The sequence below is a fragment of the Apium graveolens genome, chromosome 11 (assembly GCF_009905375.1).
Source record: "Apium graveolens cultivar Ventura chromosome 11, ASM990537v1, whole genome shotgun sequence".
Classification (NCBI taxonomy): Eukaryota; Viridiplantae; Streptophyta; class Magnoliopsida; order Apiales; family Apiaceae; genus Apium; species Apium graveolens.
This window is the reverse complement of record NC_133657.1, coordinates 36,562,808-36,585,782: the sequence shown is the minus strand read 5'-3', so window position 1 is coordinate 36,585,782 and position 22,975 is coordinate 36,562,808. Positions and strand designations below refer to the sequence as shown.

Genomic DNA, 22,975 nt, shown 5'->3' with positions numbered 1-22,975 from the left:
GGCTTGCTGCTCACCCTTGCTTTATTTCTTCATCACACAACAACAGTTAGGAAAGATGGCCAGACTCCAGCAGACCCAGCGCAAGCGCGTGGGAAGCGTCCCGCGTCTTCCCGTTGATGTTGTAGCTGCTATAGCTGCAGAGGTAGATCTATTGTAGATCAGACCATCTACTTTTGAGAATCAATTATGTATAATTATAACTTGTGGCAGATAATGGCAATTAACTGTAAATTTTATCAAGTAATCATTTTGGGTTGTAATAACTTTTAAATTGTGGATTTAAAGACTTGTACTTATTTAAATTTCATCTCTGAGACTATAACGGGTTGTGGTGTGTGTTAGTGTGGGGTCACAGCATAAGGTTATTATTATTAATTAAGTGAAGTGATATTGTGGAAAGAAAGACCGTGACAACCCGGATCCTCGACCCCGGATCTGGGGGTGTTACAGAAATGGTATCAGAGCTAAGCGTTATAAACCTCAGAGATGATGGGACGTTAAGATAATAAGTTCACTAAGATAATAAGAACTCTTGCCAAGTTCATAGTCGGACTACCTAACGTAGTACTGACAGTTAAAACCCTTATGGGAACCCTTATAAATGTAGCGATAGAAGCGTAGTTCGTTATCGTATAGAGTAGCGGGACTCCGAACCCTGAGGTTGAGGAGCAACAGCGCGATGATGTTTTATTACTAATTGGAGATCGAATTGTGGATCCGATAGAGTGTCCTAATGCAGGACCGGATGATGTTGATATTGAGGATGTAGCGGTTGAGGATGTTGTCCTAGATGGGATTGTTGCTGAGGAGGATCTCGTGGAGGATCCTGACAAGATTGGATAAAGGACCACTGATGAATTGATGACCATGGTTAGGTCGACTACCGGAGGTTCGTTCAAGTTTGTAAAGATAGTAGCCCCTTTAACGCGGCTTACTCGTAAGACTGAGAAGTTCGAATGGACAGAGAAATGTGAGAACAGCTTTCAAGAACTGAAGCAGAGGTTGGTGATGGCCCCTATGCTGGCGTTGCCGGATGGAAAAGGAGATTTTGTGAAGTGTAGTGACGCTTCGCACAAGGGCTTAGGGTGCGTGCTTATGCAGCATGGTAAGGTAATCGCGTACATGTCAAGACAATTAAGGTAGTATCAAATTCGATATCCCCGCTCATGAGCTTAGGCTCGTGGCAATAGTTTACCCTAAAGATTGGAGGCACTACTTGTATGGAGAGAAGTGCGAGAATTACCTAAGCCATAAGTGCTCTAGTACATTTTCACGTAGAAAGAGCTCAACATATGCCAGAGGAGGCAGTTAGAGCTAATCAAGAATAATGATTGGGAGATTCTTTATCATTCGGGGAAAGCCAATGTGGTGGCTGATGCCCTTAGTAAAAAGGAGAGACTCAAGATGATAATGTCTTTGGGAGAGTTTATAAGAGGTTTTGGAAATAGTAGTGAAGGTAACCGGAGCCGGTACCGAAAAGCTGTTTGAGATTGCAATAGAGACCGAATTATTGGAAAGGAACATATTGTGCCAGAAAAAGTGATGAATGAAGGCAGAGAGCCAACAAATAGATATGAGATTAATACCGAGAGAGATGATAAGGGAATAATGAGGTATTCCTATAGAATTTGGGTTCCAAATGTTTAAGAGCGTAAAGATGAAATCTTAGATGAAAGCTAGTTTGAGGAATAAGAGTTAGAGCAAACCCTGAATGTGATAGTCAGGGAGGACGCCATCAAGATAGAAGGAACCCATAACATAATGGAGTGGAAAATGAGGATTTTAAATTAAAAGATGACCCCAATTATGGGGAGTAGGATGAAACATTTCATACTAAGGAAACAGAAAGTCGAGTAAGGAAAGGAGACCCGAGACGGTACTCCTATACGGCAATTCATGGACCTGTCTAGACAGAACTTAGACTATTATCCCCAACCACCACCTTGAGGAAACAATGTGGTGTGAAATTCTTTCAGGACCTCTAAGTCGCTAAGCTCTCAGAGTTCCAAGGAACAAGCTGGCCCAATCGAGGCAAGAGCCTGGCTAAAGGAAATATAGGAATTATTTGAGATTCTAAATGATTGACGAATCTCAAAAAGATTGTTTTTATCACTTACCCTCCTAAGAGAGAGACCACCCGCTGGTGAAAGACCAAGGAAGGCACGGAGCAAGAGATTATAATAAACTGATTTAAGTTCAGTCAATTGTTTTCAGGAAAGTACTTCCCAAGGTTATAGAGATAGAGTAAAAGCTTTAGAGCCAGAACAAAGGCAGACGAGTATGAAAAATTATGAATCTAAGTTGTAAAAGTTGTCAAGATTCGTTCTGAGGACACGAATCCAGAATGACGGGATGTTGGAATCAATGCTTATGTTGTGTTGGTTCATGAAATAATGATAAGAGAAAGGAAAATAAAAAAAAAGAAAAAAGAAATTGAAGTGGAAAGGAATATAACGGCAATAGAGTTTGAGGAATGATAAGGGAGTTGGGTATGAGGAAACCCTAAAGACTCATAGTAATAGAAATAGAAAAGTAAGTAATCGTCAGGATGAGGGTGATTCACCATGAGTTAAAATTGATGGGTGAAGGCATAAGAGATGCATATATTTTATCCCCTTTAAGTTGGGAGGATTCGAGGAAACATTGAGATAGTTTGAAGGATAAATAATGAGACGCGGATAGACTGAGGAGACAAGGAAGTAAGAAATTAGGAAAATTGGATGAAGGAAGTGACCTTCAAGAATGTGAAATGTAAGACCGGTGGCTTGATACCCAGAAAGGGAGACGCCAGGTATGAAAGATATCCCAACATTGAGGTGACTGTTGAGATAAACAACAAAAGTAAATAAGGAATTATTAAGAAGAAGTTCACGTTGAACACGACCAATATCTTCCAGAACATCCTTGTTATCGTTACCAAATTAGGCAAGACAAGCGGATAACCGTTGTTATCTTTTGGAGGCCATATGGATTGACCTCAATATGAATAAGGATGCTATTATGAAGTTAGGTATAGACTATCGAGGTGGGAATGATGAATATGATAATCTATCAAGGAAATATGACTTGATTTATTCGTGGAAGGATGCAGGTACCTTTTAAAGGTGGAATTAAGGATAGAACATCGGTAACTTAAAACGAATCCTAGGGGAATGCATAAAGGTTGGCATTTCACCCTTGATAGGGATAGTATGAGTTTTGACAGTATGAATTGGAAAGCATTAAGGTAATAATAACCTTTAAGGATCAGTGGAGAAATTTTTCAGAAGTATATAGACAATGGTTCTAGTAATAGTGAATGGTATTTTGATATGCCCTGTATCTAGGGAATACAGGAGGAACGATTGAAGGATAACCTTAGAGGTTTTATAAGGAAAAATGTAATATTCAAAATTCTCAAGAATAGAAATGTTGATAAAGGAAATATGACGTAATTATAATGTTGCCAAGTGGGGCACGTGTTAAACCACGAGAAAGTATGGATCGAACCAGTAATGGTCGAAATTGTTCAGGGCAATTAGGACTTAAGATAAAAGATGTTCTAATTATGATTGAGAGTCAGTCATGACAGTGATTAACCTCTAAAGACTGAGGCAATAACTTATGGAAAAATGGTGATTTTTTTTTCTCATCAGATTTTAAGGAAAACATCTTCACATAAGCTGTGATTGAAATGAGGTAGAAAATTATTTGGAGGTGGTTAAAATGACATTGACTGTAAGGAAATTGTACTATCAGGAAAGGCCAAAGAGGTGGCCGACACTTTAAAGGTAAGAGGATAATTATAGGCACTTGTGCCAGAGGAATACAGTGATGATGGTTAAAACTGTGAAGGTTGTATTATGGGTTGGAAGATTGACATTCCTTCTGATGACTGTGCAATACCCAACCGTAATAGTAGTTAGTAAAGGTTTAATTCGTGTAATCGCCATGAGCGGGCTATCTATCTCAGAAGATACTATCTTGAGATAAGCCAGGACCATAGTTCAAAAAGGACTAGACGAACCTTTGAGTTAAGTCTTCTATTTAAGGCATATGATTAAGAATGGTATTAACCTGCTATCGTTGCTTTGATTGAAACTCTTCTGCAATTTTATCTACTTCATGTCATGAAAGTACGTCAGAGTTTGGAGTGTTCTTCATGAATTGTGATTGGTGGTTATGTTAACTCCTTAGAAGGATTTGATACGACATGTATGGACTCCGTATGGTTAGCTATTAAGACTTCATGGAAAATGAATGACTACAGTAGGTCAGTGGTGGACCATAGTAAGGCAGCAATGATTCTGCGAGTATTGAGCTGATTACAACCGTGAGAGTTGTATTGGAATGGGTGTTGAGATTGAGTACCACTAATCGGGTCGTGGTAGTGTATAAGTTATCATTGATAGACTAATTAAGTAGAGTATCTACCTAGTGAATTATTATTCTTCCTTATCAATAGAGAGTCGTATTATTATACGAGGAAGGTTGCAGTGCAAGCATAGAATTCTAGTAAAGATGATGTCTAGAATGAGATCCCAGGTTCGATTTTCGATATCGAGGGAGTTTCAAAGGTAATTGTGTATAAGCTAGAGGAAGTGCATGGGTCCATAGAATGATGGACGGAGTAGCAAATATTTAAGCATGTGAAATGCGATGCGATAATACTCGATGTTGATATAAATATATATATGTTTTGTTCTCCTATGACAAACCTCTATAGTTCAGAGGTAGATTCCAAGCCAGATATTTTATGGCAATAAATTTTTTTTATGAATATACAATTCTCTTCAATTCGTTCTTTTCTCTTCTTTTCATTTCATGTAAGCTGAGAAGAACAACCCTTCCAGAAGGGGAGGTATTGCCGAATGACTATCTATCTGTGTGATAGAAGCCGAGTAGGATACCAGCTATTGTTTAATTGCTTGTCAAGTACTAAAGGCTGGCCACCTTCTGTACTAACTATGCAATGTAACAAGTGTTCATGATCATAGTGATCTCTCAATAAATTCTTTTACTTCTATATGAAGGACTAAGCTTTCGAAAATAGAAACAACTGAAAAAGGAGTAATAAAGTGGTGGTAGTATGCGGAATGGGAACACATTCGTGATACTAAGGTTGATGTGGTTATTAAAAGGTTATAGAACGCTAACGAGCAAAAGTATAACCAGTATAATATTAGGAACGGAAGATAGTAGCGACTACGAACTGGAAAAAAAAAAGATGGGTATTGAGAAGCAAAAGCTCTAATGCTAAAAGCTATAATGAGAGTCTGTGCAATAGACTTGAAAGAAATTGGAATGATCACTTAATTCGGATTGAGTTATCTTACGACAATAGATCATATGTCATTATCGAGATGTCGCCTTATGAGATCCTTGAGGGAAGACAATGTCGATCTCCCTTATGTTAGGATGAAGTTGTAGAGCGCAAGATGCTCGGACCCGCAGTAGTCCAAAGGACCAAGGATATGATAGATCTAATCAGAGGACGGCTGGTAGTAGCCCAAGATGGTCATGATAAGTATGTTGATTTGACACGAAAGGATAAAGAGTATGAAATAGGGGACCTAGTAATGTTATAGGTATCCCTTGGAAAGGATTGATGAGGTTCGGAAAGAAAGGAAAGCTAAGTCTACAATTTGTTGGACCCTTGGATATATTAAGACGTTTAGGAAGTTAGCATATGAGCTAGCCCTACCCCCGAACCTGTAGCAAGTTCATAACGTGTTTCACGTATCAATGTTAAGGAAGTGTAATTCAGATGCCAGATAAATAGAGGCATATGAGCGCATAGATATGCAACCCGACGTAACCTATATGGAGCAACCAGGAAGGGTTATAGAGTGAAAAGGAACGAGTGCTTAGGAGAAGGGTTATCAAACTAGTAAGAATTTGATGGTAGAACCACAATGTGGGAAAATTGACTTGAGAGTTAGAAAGTGCAATACTAAGAAAGTATCCCTATTTATTTCTATCTGATTCCGGGACGGAATCCTTTTAAGGAGGGGAGACTGTAATAACCCCAATTTTTGGAAATTTTTGAAACCCTTATGAATAGTGTTTTTGCTGAATGAGAAAACTGTTCATGCCACGCTATGTAGGGGTTCTGTTATTGATCTTATGGGATATTATTAGTACTCTATGTGGTATATAAGTGTATGTAAAGATCGTCAGAATCCAATTCTGAACACTTGGATTTTTCCCGGAAATCCACTAGATACGGAAAGAATTGAGAAAAAGGTAACAGGATAAAAGGATTTAAATTAAAGGATTATAGGAGAGGATCATAAAAGGAATACAATATATTGAGAAAGGTTAAGGGAACCTAAGTAATAAGATCCCGGGTATGATCCCTCAAACGATAAACAAGAACGAAAGATAAGCGAACCGTAAAACAAATAAGTGACCAAGAGACAAGCTTGTACAAGAAGCCAGGGACTGTGACATCATCAAACCACAAGGTGTGGACAAGTGGGAGCATTATGACATGTGCAAGGTGACATAAGCATGACATGGGAAGGAAGGAGGTGTGGTGGCTTTGTAACCACACAAATTCAAGGGCAAGAAGGTAATTGACTAAAACAAGCACAAAAACCAAGCAACCAAGCCAAGTAAAATCATTTTCATCAAAAATCAAAAGCAACCAAGGCTTTGTTCTTCATTGCTCACGGCTTTTCACTATTCAAAAGGCAAGAGAAATTCAAAATCCAAGATCCAAGCTTCCTAAATTGGTAAGATAATTCCCTAATCATCTTCATGCTTAGTTAGGACTATATCATGAGTTTAAGCCATTAATTCCTTCTCAATCTTCTTCATTTAATCAAAGAAGAAGACAATGAATAGTGTTTTCAAGTTTTTTAACTTGAACTTTTCTTGGTTTTCTTGAAGATCCAAGCATTCTTAAGACTTCTCCAAGCTTCTTAAGGCTTCCTAGCTCCACCCACCACTTCAAGGAAGGTATACATCTCCAAACCCTAGATTCCTATATAGTATAAGATGATTTTGATTAGTGGGTTGATATTGTAGCTTGTTGTTATGATTTAGAGTTTGGGATTTGGAATGGTAGTGAAATGGAATGGTAATTGTTGTGGTTTTGATTTAAAGGAACTTAAGTATGATTAAAGTTAAGTTTAAGCATAAGTATGAATGATTAAATTGAATTGGTTGGGGTTGTTATGATGTGATAAGGATGGATGTTGGTTGTATGATTGATTTGGGGTTGATTTGTGGTTGGTATTGAATGGTTTAAAATTTGGGAAATCGCGTAAACATAGTCGTCGTAACGTCCGATTTTCTTTGGACTGTTTTTGTGCATAACATTAGGACCCGAGAACCCCCTGCTTGATTATGACCACTGCCATGTTTAGATAGCTCATGTTACGAGCTTCGTTTTGATATGTAGTACGTTCGATTCCGATGCACGGTTTAGGAGAAACGACCGTTTCAAGTAACGGCGTTTCGCGAACGAAACTTTTTCCCTCGCCTTACTTTGAAACATAGGTTAAAGACCAAAAAGGGTTAATTAATGTATGAAACATTTATGGTAAGTGTGTTAGGCAGTTGGTAAGACACTCGCGAAGGAATCGCTTTAAAACTCGTAAAGGTTAAATTATTAAAAATGGTGGAGCCGAGGGTACCCGAGTGACTTAAGCGAATCAGTGAGCGCAAAACGAGCGTTAGAGTCTAAGTTAGTTAAAGTATAGATTAACAAGTGACTTTGGTTTAATTCCAACTTACTTGTTGTTTATAGGTTATCAGACTCGTCCCGAGCCTTTCTCACCCCCAAGTAACTCAGGCAAGTTTTCTACCCGTTATACTGTTGCTGTGATGTAAATATATGTATATGCATTATCTTGTGATATTGCATGATTGTTATTAGCAAATTTTGCGATATATTGGAGCATGCTAATATGGTATATATGCATGTCTGTTTCGTAATCTGGTTATCTATCTGTTGATTTCAATGCTTATAGTTGCATAATACCTATGCTAGAAATAAGCAAGTAGTTGCGTATACCCTTAGTATAGGGGATAAAAGGTGAACATATTTCTAAACCGGGAGTCGATGTTCCCGAGTATATTATATATATATATATTTATTTATATATATATATATATGGATATAGTTTTAAAACTATTAATCGAATAAGGTTTATTCGATAACTTCAACTTTATATTATTTATTGAATATTACTTGGATATTCATTTGAGGATGTATGACTCCTTTATGTTAAATGAATATTATTTTGAATATTCATTCGAGGACTTATGACTCCTTTTATTTATTTATCTGAATATTATTTGAATATTCATTCGAGGACTTATGACTCCTTTTATTTATTTATCTGAATATTATTTGAATATTCATTCGAGGGCTTATGACTCAGTTTATATTAATTAATGAATATTATTTGAATATTCATTTGAGGATCTATGACTCCGATTATTTGCTGAAATATATTCTTTATTTTATTAAAGAATAAGGTGTTAATAATCAAACTTATTTTCGATTATTCAAATAAAGATAATACTTTCATATAAGTATATCTTTGGTTATTTAATACTCGTTTCAAGTATAAGTTTTAATACTTCTACTTCAATTATTTTTATAAAGATTATTCTTATGGGAATATTATTTAAATAATAATATTCAGTCATTTTCTAAATATTCTGGGGACTGATTTACTTCATTAAATCAGCTTTACTCCAAACACTCTTTAAAGTGTTTTCGAGTCTTCAAAATGATTTTTAAAAGTTAGAGCGGATCCCAAAACTCATTTTTATATTTAAGATCTTCCTTTTAAAGGGGATTTAAATACTCGTTCAAAACCTGGGGAATCCGGCTCTGTGGTGTATTTTATATTCGCAACAAGGTTGCAGTTTTGGTAAATGAATTGATTACTTACCCAACGTTCGGGAAGTAAGTCCATCTATTGAGTCGGCATAAGCAACATGGGCTCAGTGGGCGTCCATGATAGTGTAAGTGGCTCAGTGGGAGTCCATCAAATGCATAAGTGGCTGAGTGGCAGTCCAGCATAAGGTCCTAATTATGACCAGGGTGATGACCAGTGGGGAATTCGTCCATCTACTAGTAGAAAAGGTTACTTATGGGTATCTTTGCCTGATCAGCAAGATATCTGGTTTATGCCAAAGGTTTTCTTTTCCTTCCAAATTCATTGGATATTGCAACTCTGTTCATACTTTACATAACAGAGGTTCCAGGAAATGTTTTAGAGATATATATATGTGGATATATATATATCGGAACTAAATAAAGTATCTCATAACTTTTTCATTCAATAATATTTCAAAGATTGAATCTATTCAAATCTTGTCTTGTAGTCTCATCTATGTGATGAACTTTTGAAACTGATTATAACTTGAACGGTGGTAGTTCAAGTAGTATTGGGAAAGATATAAGTATATTGGGGTATTTGGTAACCTCATCTTTTAAACTTATATCTAATTAATAATTGTCTTATGAATGACAAAGATTTTCAGAAAAAAACGTTGAGACAAGGTTAGATATATGAGATCACCTTGCAACGATATTTTTTATACAGTTATACACTGGGACTTTGTGTATATTATGCATGGAAGAGGACTTCCAATATTTTGAAAAGTATATATGTATATATACTGAATATTTTGCGACTTCATCGCATTAAGATATCAAACTTGGTTCATTTCTTTTGACCAAGACTTTCATGAGTATTATGAGTAGGCTCATATATTGTAAATCATTATACATATTATTTTGGTGGGCTTGCTGCTCACCCTTGCTTTATTTCTTCATCACACAACAACAGTTAGGAAAGATGGCCAGACTCCAGCAGACCCAGCGCAAGCGCGTGGGAAGCGTCCCGCGTCTTCCCGTTGATGTTGTAGCTGCTATAGCTGCAGAGGTAGATCTATTGTAGATCAGACCATCTACTTTTGAGAATCAATTATGTATAATTATAACTTGTGGCAGATAATGGCAATTAACTATAAATTTTATCAAGTAATCATTTTGGGTTGTAATAACTTTTAAATTGTGGATTCAAAGACTTGTACTTATTTAAATTTCATCTCTGAGACTATAACGGGTTGTGGTGTGTGTTAGTGTGGGGTCACAGCATAAGGTTATTATTATTAATTAAGTGAAGTGATATTGTGGAAAGAAAGACCGTGACGACCCGGATCCTCGACCCCGGATCTGGGGGTGTTACATTTGGGTATACAACAATCAATGGTATAGAAAGAATCAGGTTACGGCTCAAGATCAATAACTGGAATCAAGGTTTAGGGTACAGTGCTTCAAAGCACTTGCAATATCAACAAGACTATCAAGTACTACAATATCTCGAGAAAGTTCAGAACACTTGCCTGGTATTAGCTTACTACACTGCACTCGCTTCCAATCACAACCGTTTTACTCCTCAACTACCTGTTTCCCTTTCCTACGCCTTGCCTCTTCTGCTCACATATCATAAGCATCTATCAAAAATCGACTCATAGAGTTCTATTCAACACATACTTCTATCTACCCTTCGTTTTACCCAAATCCGATTAACGGATTGAAAGTTATGCAATAATCAAGTAAACACCGAATATATAGACCGATAGTCAATCAATAAGTCACGTATAGCACATAATACATCACGTAATCAATGATATGTCGTTTATAAAGAAGTCTCGGGTCATAAATAGGCTTTCGGGTATTTAAAATGATTTTTAAAACATTTTTTGTAATTAAAACGGGTCGTTGGATCAATTTCGGAATAATAAACAGTGTTCGGTTGGCCAGTTCTGGCTCCGAAACAATTTTAAAATAATTATCGAGCCTTGGAAATAGTTTAGAATAATATTTAAAACTATTTTTCGGAATTTTTAAATCATTTTTAAATAATTAAATCTAATTAAATAATTAATTAAAATCAATTAATAATTAATTAATTAATTAATCAATTAATTTTCGAATTAATTGACCAATTAATCAATTAGAAATTAACTGAAATTAATTAACTAATTAATTTAGATTTATTTTGGAATTAAAAATAATTTTCGGAATTAAAATACTAATTTTTAGAATTTTCCGAAATTAAAAATGAATTTTTATAATAAAAATAAATAGGAAATATGATTTTTAAACATTTTTAAAACAGGAATCCAATTTTTGCAAATTCTGGAAACCTGGGGGACCAAACTTCATTGTTTTCAAAAGTACAGGGACGAAACTGCAATTTTGCAGTTCCAGTCGCCGGAAAAGTCGGGGGTGGCCGGAGAACTCACCTCCGGAATCCTCCCACCACCATCACCTCCAGAATTAAACTACAGATTACCAGGAACATATCCATGCAAATAAATCATTCTAATCATCCCTGTTCTGGCCGGAAATTGGCCAAGAACATCACCGGTTTCCGGCGAACATCGGGAATTTTAAAAACACAACTCCCTATGATTCAAGCATCCTCTGTTAACGAGCTATATATCAATCGATTGCGAATTTCATAAGGAACACAACCCACTATAAATCAACAGTTAATAACCCCAGAATCAAAAAACCCTGAATCAAAAACCCCCAAATTTCAATTGAAAACATTCATACGGGTTATAAACCCTAATTTTAAAATTCAAAAATTAAACCCACTTTTGAGCATGTTATTGAACTCCAAATCAGACGTATGACATATGAAAATCATCAGGAAAACAAGCTATACAACATGCAATCATCATATCATACAAACAATCATCTGAACAAAAATTCATATTTTTAATAAAATAAATTCGAAAATAAATAAATTTCCAGAAAATAAATCTTTGATTCTGCAGGTATATGGATTACAGATTCTGATAGGGCTTTTCAAGACCTTCAAATCCAGTACTCGAGCTTTTCAAACAAAGATCAATAACACCTTCAAAAGTTCGTTTGATTCTTGGAACAGTTTATGAATATATGATTTTTCTCTGTAAAATTATATATTTATCTGTCTGCAAATGATTTTGATACGAAATAAAATACGGTAGAAGGCTATTTATATTTATGGAAAATTAGTATCCCGTTAGATCAAAACGGTACGTTTATTTATAAAAACTGATCCAAACGGTATCGGTTTTCGGGATAATTATCCAAACCAGTACAATTTGTACTGCGGTCTTGGTCTCAGCGCCTGGGTACACGTATTACGAAGTGATAATTGGGATAGTTTAATAAAAAGCTCCCGTTTATCGAAAATACGGGTTTTATTGATTTACCGAGACGAATATTGTATCGAAAATGTTACGCCGGGACCCACGCAGAACAAACCGTACGCCGGATCGAAAAAGTCAAAACATGGAATATGCTCGGAATATTACAATTCGGTTAGGAAGGAGTTCTCGGAAGAGTTTCGGGTTCCAAAAACGTAACAGCGGTTGACGTCGGTTAGTTCCCGTTTCTATAAAATTGATTTTAAATACTCGGAAAAAGATTTTATAAATTTCATATGATTGTTATAAATCCATAAATCAACATAAGAATGATTAGGACGATATGACAATTATCTATGTTTTATTTTGGACATATAAAAATTAAAATACTTAATTAATATTATTTTTGAATATCAAAGTACAGATAACACTTAACAATTAACTCACAGAATAGATACTAAACACACATAATAATTATTTAATAGCAAAAAAAATAATTACACGATATATCCTGGATATTACAATATAACTCATGCCTTTTGGCCTTTCATATATCTTGTAACATCCATCTATTCACCTATAAATAAATACTAAAGTTAGGCTTGAAGAGATACTTGAATGAATACAATATTCTATTTTTAATCTCTCACTTTCTCACATATCTATTATATAATTACCCTAATATATTTCTAACACTTGAATTGTTTTAAAGGTTTGTAATCAATTCCTTTATTTATTCACAAATTGCATACGATTAACATAAATTTTATGCGATTTAATTATTAATTATAATTCTATGTATGCTATAAAATCTATTAACAAGGTCATTAAGTCGTTATTGAAATACCATTCTCATGTTTTAATTCGATTTGGCCTAATAAACAAACCAGATCTAGTTGCCTGAAAAGTTTTATTTAGGAATGACTGTTCATTTCATGTTCCTATTTTTCTACTTTTATATTTTCAGGTAATTAACATATATTATTGTATTACATATACTTTTTACGATTACATTGGTCCAAATTTAGTTAAAAATTTCATATAATAAATAACCTAAAAAAATTATAAAATATATGTCATTAGAAAGTGTACATAATGTATTTTAATAATATAGATTTCAGTTTTTAAAAATTAGGAAATGATAAATTTTAAGTTACGGTCAAAATTGAGTCAATTTGACTGCATTGTTTTCAAATTCTTGAGTATTTGAAAACGTTAATTCTATTCTAAATGATCAATTTCAAGTGATATGATTTGAGTTGTAAATTCAAATTCTCATATTTTTATACTAATATTTGAATATTTTATATTTAATGTGAAATTTAAATCCAAACTATCAAAGATATTATTTGATTAAATTAAGAATTTTAATATAAATAAATTATCCCCAGAAAATACGAAATTTATATTATATTATAATAACTGGAATAGGGTATAATTTGATTTAACTGTTATCCTCAAATTTTGGTTATTAAAAAATTAAATAAATAGTGTTATATATCCGCTAAACTACTAAATTATTAAACTAACACACATATAGTCTACTTATACTACTAAACTACAATAATAATTTATCCTGTTATTAAAAATAAATAAATAATATTATATATCGGCTAAATTACTAAATATAATATAATTATTCTACTTAACTATGACCACTAGTTAACATATAATTTTTATTACAAATTTATAATTATTATATATTCATATAAATATTTTAAAATCATAAAATAACAGAATAAATAAAATTTTTAAATATTAACTGATATATGTCCATTACACGGATATAAGCTAATAGATATGAAAAATAGAAGCACGCAAGGGGAGGGAAGGAAAAGTCAAAGGAACAGACTAAGCAATTCTTTGTTTAGAAGTAAATGTCACTAAATTCTTGTCCAGATGTATTAATGTATTTTCGTTTGTGATATGCCCTTCACGCACCCAAACACCAAAGTAACAGTTTCAGCGTAATTCTATCTCTCTCCTCTCCAGCTTCTGCTCTTCTTCCCAGAAACCTCGTCCCAAAAAGTAAAACTTGTGACATTCACATGCACTGGACCATTAATAATACAGTAACACACTAATACTTCTATAAACTCCAAAACAAAGTAAGATACTAGGACATTTATTCCAACCTTGTAAACTAAATTCTCTTGTCAGAAGCTAGACAATTAGCAGAGATCGAGATGGGCAACTGCTTTCCGACTCCCGTGACAAGTTTCTCAGCGGCCTACAAGCTTCGCACTGCATCAGGTAAATGAAACCTCGAGTCAGGTGTTACTAGGGAGAGCAATACGACTCTTATTAGGATCTTATAATAGTATATATTAAATAAATAATATGCAATAATAATATAGATTTTTCTAATGTGTGTCATGAGCACATAATAAGAGTTAGTACTCCATTTGTTCTTGAAATATTGGTGAAAATTTTATTAATAATAATTGACCTCATGCACAAAAATCTCCCCCTATAAAATTTTAACAACTCTTCAATCACATTTTATTTTCTTACATGTGCCCATTCTAATAATATTGATAATGTCTTGATTACTTATTGGTAAATAATATGTATGAATATATATATGTTCATGATCAGTGTGCAGTGCTAAAACTCATCAAGAGAGTAGCAAAGCAAGTAGCTCCCGGGGGAGTAGTCCAGCGGAGAAACAAGTGGACGATGTATTCCCAGCTGGTGATGCAGGGAAAATTGTAACCCCAAACTTGAAGATGTATAGTTTCGGGGAACTGAAGAGTGCAACCAGAAATTTTAGACCGGATAGCATGCTGGGGGAGGGTGGTTTCGGAAGGGTTTTCAAAGGTTGGGTTGACCAAACAACCCTAGCTCCGTGTAAGGTTGGCGTGGGTATTCTGGCTGCTGTCAAGAGATCAAACCCGGACAGTGATCAAGGCCTCAAAGAGTGGCAGGTAGTTGTTTCTTCTTTCTTATTACTCCTTCAGTCCCGTTGTTTACATTCTTTTCTTAACGTTCCCTCAATTCTATATATTTCAAAAGTAGTAAATTTGAATAATATAAAAATTAACTAAATTTATTTATGTCCACTATTTTTTCCATTATATTTATTATATATATAATATTAAAATAATTTATCAAAAATACTATTTTTTTTAAATTTTTTTGCGATGTTATAATTTTCTGATTTTTTTTGTAAAAATACGGAATAAATCAAAATTAACCAAAATCAATCATATATACAACTAATTGAAATTTTTTTTGATTGATTTAAGATTGCATATAATTGTAGAAACTCGTCAAATATTGCATGCAGTTGATTTCAGTTGACAAAAATTCGTATTTTTGTAAAAAAAATTGAAAATAGTATTTTTATAAATTAAAAAATATTTTTATAATTTTTTTTAAAATTTGACAATATTTTTATAAAAATATTTTTAGGGTTGAATATTTTTCAAAAAAACCCTAATATTAATTGATCCCCCATTTTTTTACCCTTTTTTCTTTAAATTACTATTTTCAACATTCGTATCACAACCCACATATATCCTATTGGTCGGGAGCGGAGTGACTAGTGAGTAACTTTTTAACTGCCCACTATTCTCACTATTGACGGGGAGGAGGGGTGCAATTGCTACGTATCTGCATACCTACACATATGTGTTTTGTGATAGGCGTCGTAGACAAGTTAACCTGTTTTTTGGTTTCAAAGTCAAACAAATTTACAAGTCAAGTCAATCATTTCAGGGGTTGGGTTATTTCTGTTTGTTGGACACATAAGATTATATTTAAATTGAATTATTGAATCATTCTTGACCAACGATATGGCCTGTTAACATGATGTGTCAATTAATACAAAATATTTAATTTTCCACCATTTTTAATTCCAATTAAATTAATCGTTTGTGTCTTTTTCTAATTAAATTAATCGTTTATGTCTTGTGCGTGAAAAATAATGTGGAAATATTGAGATGTGAAGCAAGTGTTGACTATTAGCTGGCCAGACTTGGTCAACTCTTCATCCTTCTTGATCATGGTTAAACCCCTCTCACTTCCTAGCAAGTGTTGATCTTGTTATGTATACAATTTTAAGTGCTTTGATCTCATATTTAAAATAATAATTGTTAATAATTTTTCTCTGTAAATTAAAGTTTTACTTATATATTTTTATTCACAAAAAAATTTAGAAAATTATTGTTTTCACTATGTGGTAAGCACTTATAGCAAGTATGATATTAGATGAAAAATGGTTATGGTCGTTACTCTAATATGACACCAAAAACTGATTTTTGGTGTTAAAATAGTACTCGGACTCTGCTCGTTGTATTTTACAACCAAAAAATTCATATTTACCTAACATTTTATTCAACTTATTCACTTGTGGGCCTCTTTACACTGCATTATTAGTTATTTGATAATGTGGTAAGGATGGTTATGATTTGACTCAATTTAAACCTTTTTTGTGTCGTTTGTAATGTAGAGTAAATAGGGTATCGTTTTACGCCGAGGATCAAGGGTTTACTTCTCTTCTATTTTGCTAATGTTATTAAGAATGGATTTGGTTGTGTTTATCTAACAACTAAATTAACTAATAAGCAAGAAAAAAAATTGTTTGTAAAGAATTAAATAAACATGTTGGAAAGCATGTAGATCCACCCTAAATTCATGACACAATTCTGAAATTTGTCTGATATGTTCGGAAAGATACCCATAGAGAACCAGCCATGACCACAAAGAAACAAGTTCTGCTACCTGTATAACCTCACGACAACATAGAAAGGTTAAAATGAATTACACACTTATACAACTAATCCCATGACCACATAGAAAGATTAATTGACTTTACAGAGATAGCAATCGTAAAATATAACTGGATGACCACATACCATAGTTAATTCATGCATCTCTATAAGTATTGACGTATATATAGGCACAATCAAAAACACGTCTCAAAAATCAAAACTGTATAATTGTCATAACATCAGGGCTTCAAAACAGCTATCCAACAATAATAATCTAGCCAGCCATAATCATTGTAAAAGTGATAGGATACATGAGAAGATTAAAATACGATACAAAGTGTAGAGTAAGAAGATTTATCCCTATGTTGGTGATATTGAAATCTTCAAGCATAAAGTCCTCCTCCTTCTCCTCATCTTAGCTTCTTCTCTTGGTGGCTATAAATACGTATCTTCTAGTTTGGATACTATTAAACTAATATAAAAAGTATTTTTATTGTTTCGAGGAAAAATAAAATAAAAATTTCCCAAATCGGAAAGGTTTCTAAGGTCAAATTTTGTAGTTGACTTTTCTCTGCTATTCTTGGGCTGTTTACATGGATTTTGAAATATGTACCATTCTCAAATTAAAGAGAATCTCATTATGTTCGCGTGGGCTGTTGAATCGCCCAAATCTGACAAGCCGAACTCAAGAGTCGGTCCAAACAATATGTCTTGCGCTTGTAACCTAATAAATCTGAATGTTCTTCTAATTTAACTCTAATTATTTTCAATTTAGAATTGCTTGCTTCCTACAATAAAATATTATAAACTAAATAAAGGTCCAACTAAATACAAAATATAATTAATATGGGAACATAAATCATCTGGAATATACATACATATATATTCTATCAAATATTCCCACACTTAGCATTGTGCACGTCCTCGGGCAAATAAGAGAAATAAAATTATCTCTAACTAACTAAATCCACTTTCGTAGATGACACGATTCCATTGAGCGTATGCAACAAATCGTTAAACCCCTAGACAACCCTAGTAGGACGAGTTGTGTCTCGCGAGGGTTTATAGAAGTTATACCCACACAATTTACCCAGCCCATGCAATATAGTCCTCCTCAAGCAAAAGAGGACTGCAACTACATACATGAATGCGACTAAATGATAACAAATGAAAATAATCTCAAACATAATAGTGTACGCCAAGTCAGCAATAACCTCGTGAATATGCAACAAGTTAAACACATCAAGCTCTCACTAAAACATCACCACATAGTAAACACAAGGGCAAAGTGCGCGTGTGTGCTTCGATTCACAAGATGCTCTCTATTGAACCAAGAACAAAGACGTGCGAGTTTGAACATGACAAGTCACGCGAATTAATAGCTCTCAATTTGATCCCTATAATAGATCTTAAACACCTCGTTACTTAGAACCATCTATCGTTCGAGTTTAGCAAGGATTTCTATGTCTTATTTAATTGCTACAATACTACTAAATATATACATATATGATTTTTTTATATGCTTAGTCTAAGGTTAAGAAGCTCCTCAGGGTAAGTGAGTTACGACCACCATAAGACTTCACAAGCTAGATCTAAGGTCGGGTGGCTTCTCATGGTAATTGAGTTACGACCACTCTCAGACTTCGCCAATCATATTATTCAAACATATGTATTAACTGGTTTATTTAACCGTGCAATGATTGAGATCCCTAAAAATGTATGCACTAATACCAATGTAGCGAGCGTTGGGTCAGCAATCCCAGGCCATAAAAGGCTTTAGGTTACGAGGAACAAAGTCCCCTTAGACTTAATTATTCGAGTATTAATGAGCCCAACCTAGTAAATTATACCACTCTTTTTTTACGTTACTTTATTATTACTCTTACATTTTTTTCTTTTTTATTTATTTTATTTTATTAGAGACATTTACAGGTTTCCCTCAAACTTTAGCATTACGTACTAAGCTCAAAAATGAATATTCAAAATTCTAGTTATCAATAAGCGGCTACCCCTCAAGCAACAAGAATTTCTAAGTCTCAGTTCAAGAGCATTACAAAAGTTTGTAGTGAAATAGTTTCTGCACTAGTAACACTATGCAGTTTAACATCAAGTGGTCATAGCAAGACTTAGTTAAATAGAAGCTACACATAATATCATCATATGTTAGTGACTTGGAGTACTAATAATCAAGATCATGCAATGTTATGCAATAATATGCAACTAACATATAATATAACTATATGTTTAATGCAATTTACATGTAAAATTATGAAATGTGCTAATATTTATTCTAACATATCATGCTCTAACAAATTTAAAAGACAAAATTTGTTTTGATATTTAATTCTTTATACTTTTTTGTTAAATTTTTATTTATATATAATAATAATAATAATATAAATATACATATACATATACATATAATAATAATAATAATAATAATAATAATAGTAATATTAAGAACACCTCCCTACACTTGATTGAGTTATTGTCCTCAATGAATTAGAACATATAATAAAACATATACATATCCAAATAATACAAAAACAATTATTCTAAAAAATAAAATAAAGAGAAATAGTTTACAAAGAAAGTTATCTTTTATCTTGAATACTTTAAACCTAATATAAAAAGTATTTTTATTGTTTCTAGGAATAAAACAAAAGTTTCCCAAACCGGAAAGGTTTCTAAGGTTAAAATTTATAGTTGACTTTTCTCTGCTGTTCTTGGGCTGTTTCCACTATATTTTGAAATCTGTACCATTCTCAAATTAAAGAGAATCTCATTATCTTCGCGTGGGTTGTTAAATTACCCGAATCTGATAAGCCGAACTCAAGATACGGCCCAAGCAATATGTCTTGTGCATGTAGCCTAATAAATCCGAATTGCCCTCTAATTTAGCTTCAATTCTTTCCGATTTAGAATTTCCTACTTCCTACAATAAAATATTACAAACTAATTAATAAATTTCTAATTAAATGTAAAATATAATTAATATGGGAACAAAAATCATCTAGAATATACATAAATATATATTCTATCAGGTTATAGCCATTATTGGTCTCAAATATAATACCAAGTATTCATTTATGTATTTATCCATCAATGTATAGTTATGTAATGGAGTTCAATTTTATGACTTTAGTCCTACATTATAGCTAGAAGACTAATTAAGATTATGCATTGGACTTACTCTTAGAAGTGTGTACACAGAAATTAAACTGTCATATTGAAAACACAGGGACTACTACAAGTACATATAAGTCAAATAAAAAAAAATAAAGAATCCCAAAAAAATTTAGTAATAAAAAAGAAGAAAAAGTAATCTCAACATTAAGCACTCCCTTTATCCCATTTTTAGTTGTCAAGTTGCCCAATATTTAACCAAAATATAAAATTACTTTTATATTATTTAAAAAAATGAAAATTATATATTAAAATAGATTATATATATTTTTCAATAATATGTATCTTTTTATTTTATTTAATTATAAAATATTAAAAAATTCAGTCAAAGTTTGGTCCCAAAAGTTAAATGCGACTACAAATTATTGCTTAACTGTTGTATGATAAACTAACTAATTTGTACAGTACTAGCTAGTAAACATTACAAAAATATTTTTGTGTATGATGCATTTTACTAAGTGGATGTGGAATTTCAATCCAATTATATATGTGTGTGGATGGATGTGCAGGCAGAAGTGAATTTCTTGGGAAAGTTTAGCCATCCCAATCTTGTGAAACTTTTAGGATATTGCTGGGAAGAGAAAGAGTTTCTTCTTGTGTATGAATATATGCAAAAAGGAAGCTTAGAAAGCCATCTTTTTAGAAGTGAGTTGTAATTCTTCTATATCTTTTTTATTATTATATATGCACACATGTTCCAATGATCGTCAGGAGCATATACTGATTTATAAAGTCGGTTGAAATATGACAGATGGTGCAGAACAACTTTCATGGGAGACGAGGCTTAAAATTGTAATAGGAGCAGCTAGAGGCTTGGCTTTTCTTCACACAACTGAGAAACAAGTCATTTATCGCGATTTCAAAACCGCCAATATTCTGCTTGATGGGGTACAACTCATCTTACTTAATTGTTATCCCTGCTATTATTTATTTAAACAAAAGCCTTGACCTCCAGCATTTTACCGTTGCAGGAGTTCAACCCCAAGTTATCTGATTTTGGATTGGCAAAATTAGGACCAATAAATGGTAATTCCCATATTTCAACAGGCGTTGTGGGTACTTATGGTTATGCAGCTCCCGAATATATGGCTACAGGTATGTATACGAATTTGCATTAATCTAAGTCGACTTACTATGTAACAAATTTCAATATTAAACCCCCAAAAATAATTATTGAATATGTACAACTGGTCAGGTCATTTATATGTACAGAGTGATGTTTATGGTTTTGGAGTTGTACTGCTGGAAGTATTGACGGGACGCCGGGTTCTTGATCTGAATCTTCCCAAAAGGGAGAACAATTTAGTTGAATGGGCCAGACCATATCTTCCAAAGAAGAGTAAATTAAGAAAAATTATGGATCCTAAATTGGAAAACCGATATCCACTTCAGGCTGCATTTGAAGCAGCAACGCTTACTCTCCAATGCCTTGAATCTGACCCAAAAAATCGACCGTCCATCAATCATGTATTGAATACTCTTGAACAAATCAATACCATCAATATGTCTCCCAAGGAGGCTAAAGCTAGCAATGCCAAGGACTCCGATGATCGTAGAGGCTCGGATAGTAATCAACGTCGGACTAGTTTATATGAGAATGTTGGGTAGCTGGTAAACGAGTTTTTGGTGATAGGGTACTACCGGTTAAGCCAAATTGGTAAAAGTGGATAGAGTGCAGCTCAGTTGGTTCCCGATTATAGTCTTTTTTTTACTCTGTGTATGGAACATGAATGTGGTAACAATATGTCTTTAGGTAACAATATATTGTTGTTATTGTAACAATATACATAGGTCTCTAGGTCCGGTTAGATTATGCACCGGTAAGTTGTTTGGAGTTTATTTTTCCTTGTTAACAAAAGTACTCTGTTGTGGGATTATTTTAGCCTCAACTAATATTAAGATTAATATTAAGATGGTAAAAGTCGGAAATCAGTTCAATTTGGTTTTGTTCCAAATAACTCAGTACTCGGAACTGGGAAAGTACGCGGAATGAGTATCGGAATAACTAATCAGATATCATTTTTTATTAATTTTTTCTCTCATATATAATTATATACTAACACAAATAAATTATCGAATAATACTAATAGATTAATAACACACTCGAAATAATAAAATTTAAATATATATTAATTTTTTGATAACTTTGACAGAATTATCCAATATAAGTTTTAATAATAAATCACATATTATTTATGATAAATAAATGTCAAGACTATAGAAGAAAAAAGCTAAAATAATTATAAATTAATATTTGATCTTTTTTCAGGTTAATTTTAAAAATAAATAATGAAAATTTAAAACATAAGACTCAAAATTAACTTCGAGTACTAAGAGGCAAACAATATGACCAATTTTTTATAAAACAATTTTTGATTCCAATTACTCAGAACTGAGATCAGACGAATGGTTAGAAATGAGTTCTTGAACGGTCCACTATGCTATTTTTACAACACTCATATGATCGTTTCATGTGTCGTACGAGAAAGGCTGTGCATTACATTAAAATTACTGACAAATAGTGATTGTATTCTTTTTTCTTTTTTTCTTTTGAGTTACAAAAAGAAAATTAAATCCATATATTTGGCTCTAGTGTAAGATCCTCGCCACTTAGGCCATATTTGTTTCATGTCATTAAGTAAAGTATAGGATTGAAATCTCTTTTAATTTTTAATCTCGTATGTATTTTGTAAAAAATTAGTGAACAGTTTTCCAAGAATAATAATTCTGTAAATTATTATATCACATATTTATTTTATTGGAATAAACAATAGGATTATAATCCCCTAATACTTGGTGGGAGGAGATATTATTGTATCCCCTCTTACAAATCATTTTTTAAAGGATTATAATCCCCTCGTTATAATCCCATGTATTCCAATTACATGGACTATCCCTTAAAACAAATTTAGGATAAA

At 33.1% G+C, this 22,975-nt stretch overlaps 1 protein-coding gene across 1 annotated transcript; it reads left to right on the top strand.

Annotated features, from left to right (window-relative positions):
- The first annotated feature begins 14,073 nt into the window (after positions 1–14,073).
- Positions 14,074–21,969, top strand: LOC141698677 (putative serine/threonine-protein kinase PBL11). The gene is made up of 6 exons (XM_074503452.1): positions 14,074–14,409; positions 14,755–15,083; positions 20,567–20,702; positions 20,809–20,945; positions 21,029–21,152; positions 21,253–21,969. The coding sequence occupies exons 1-6, from the start codon at positions 14,343–14,345 to the stop codon at positions 21,663–21,665; spliced, it is 1,206 nt and encodes a 401-aa protein (XP_074359553.1). The 5' UTR covers positions 14,074–14,342; the 3' UTR covers positions 21,666–21,969.
- The last annotated feature ends 1,006 nt before the right edge of the window (positions 21,970–22,975 follow it).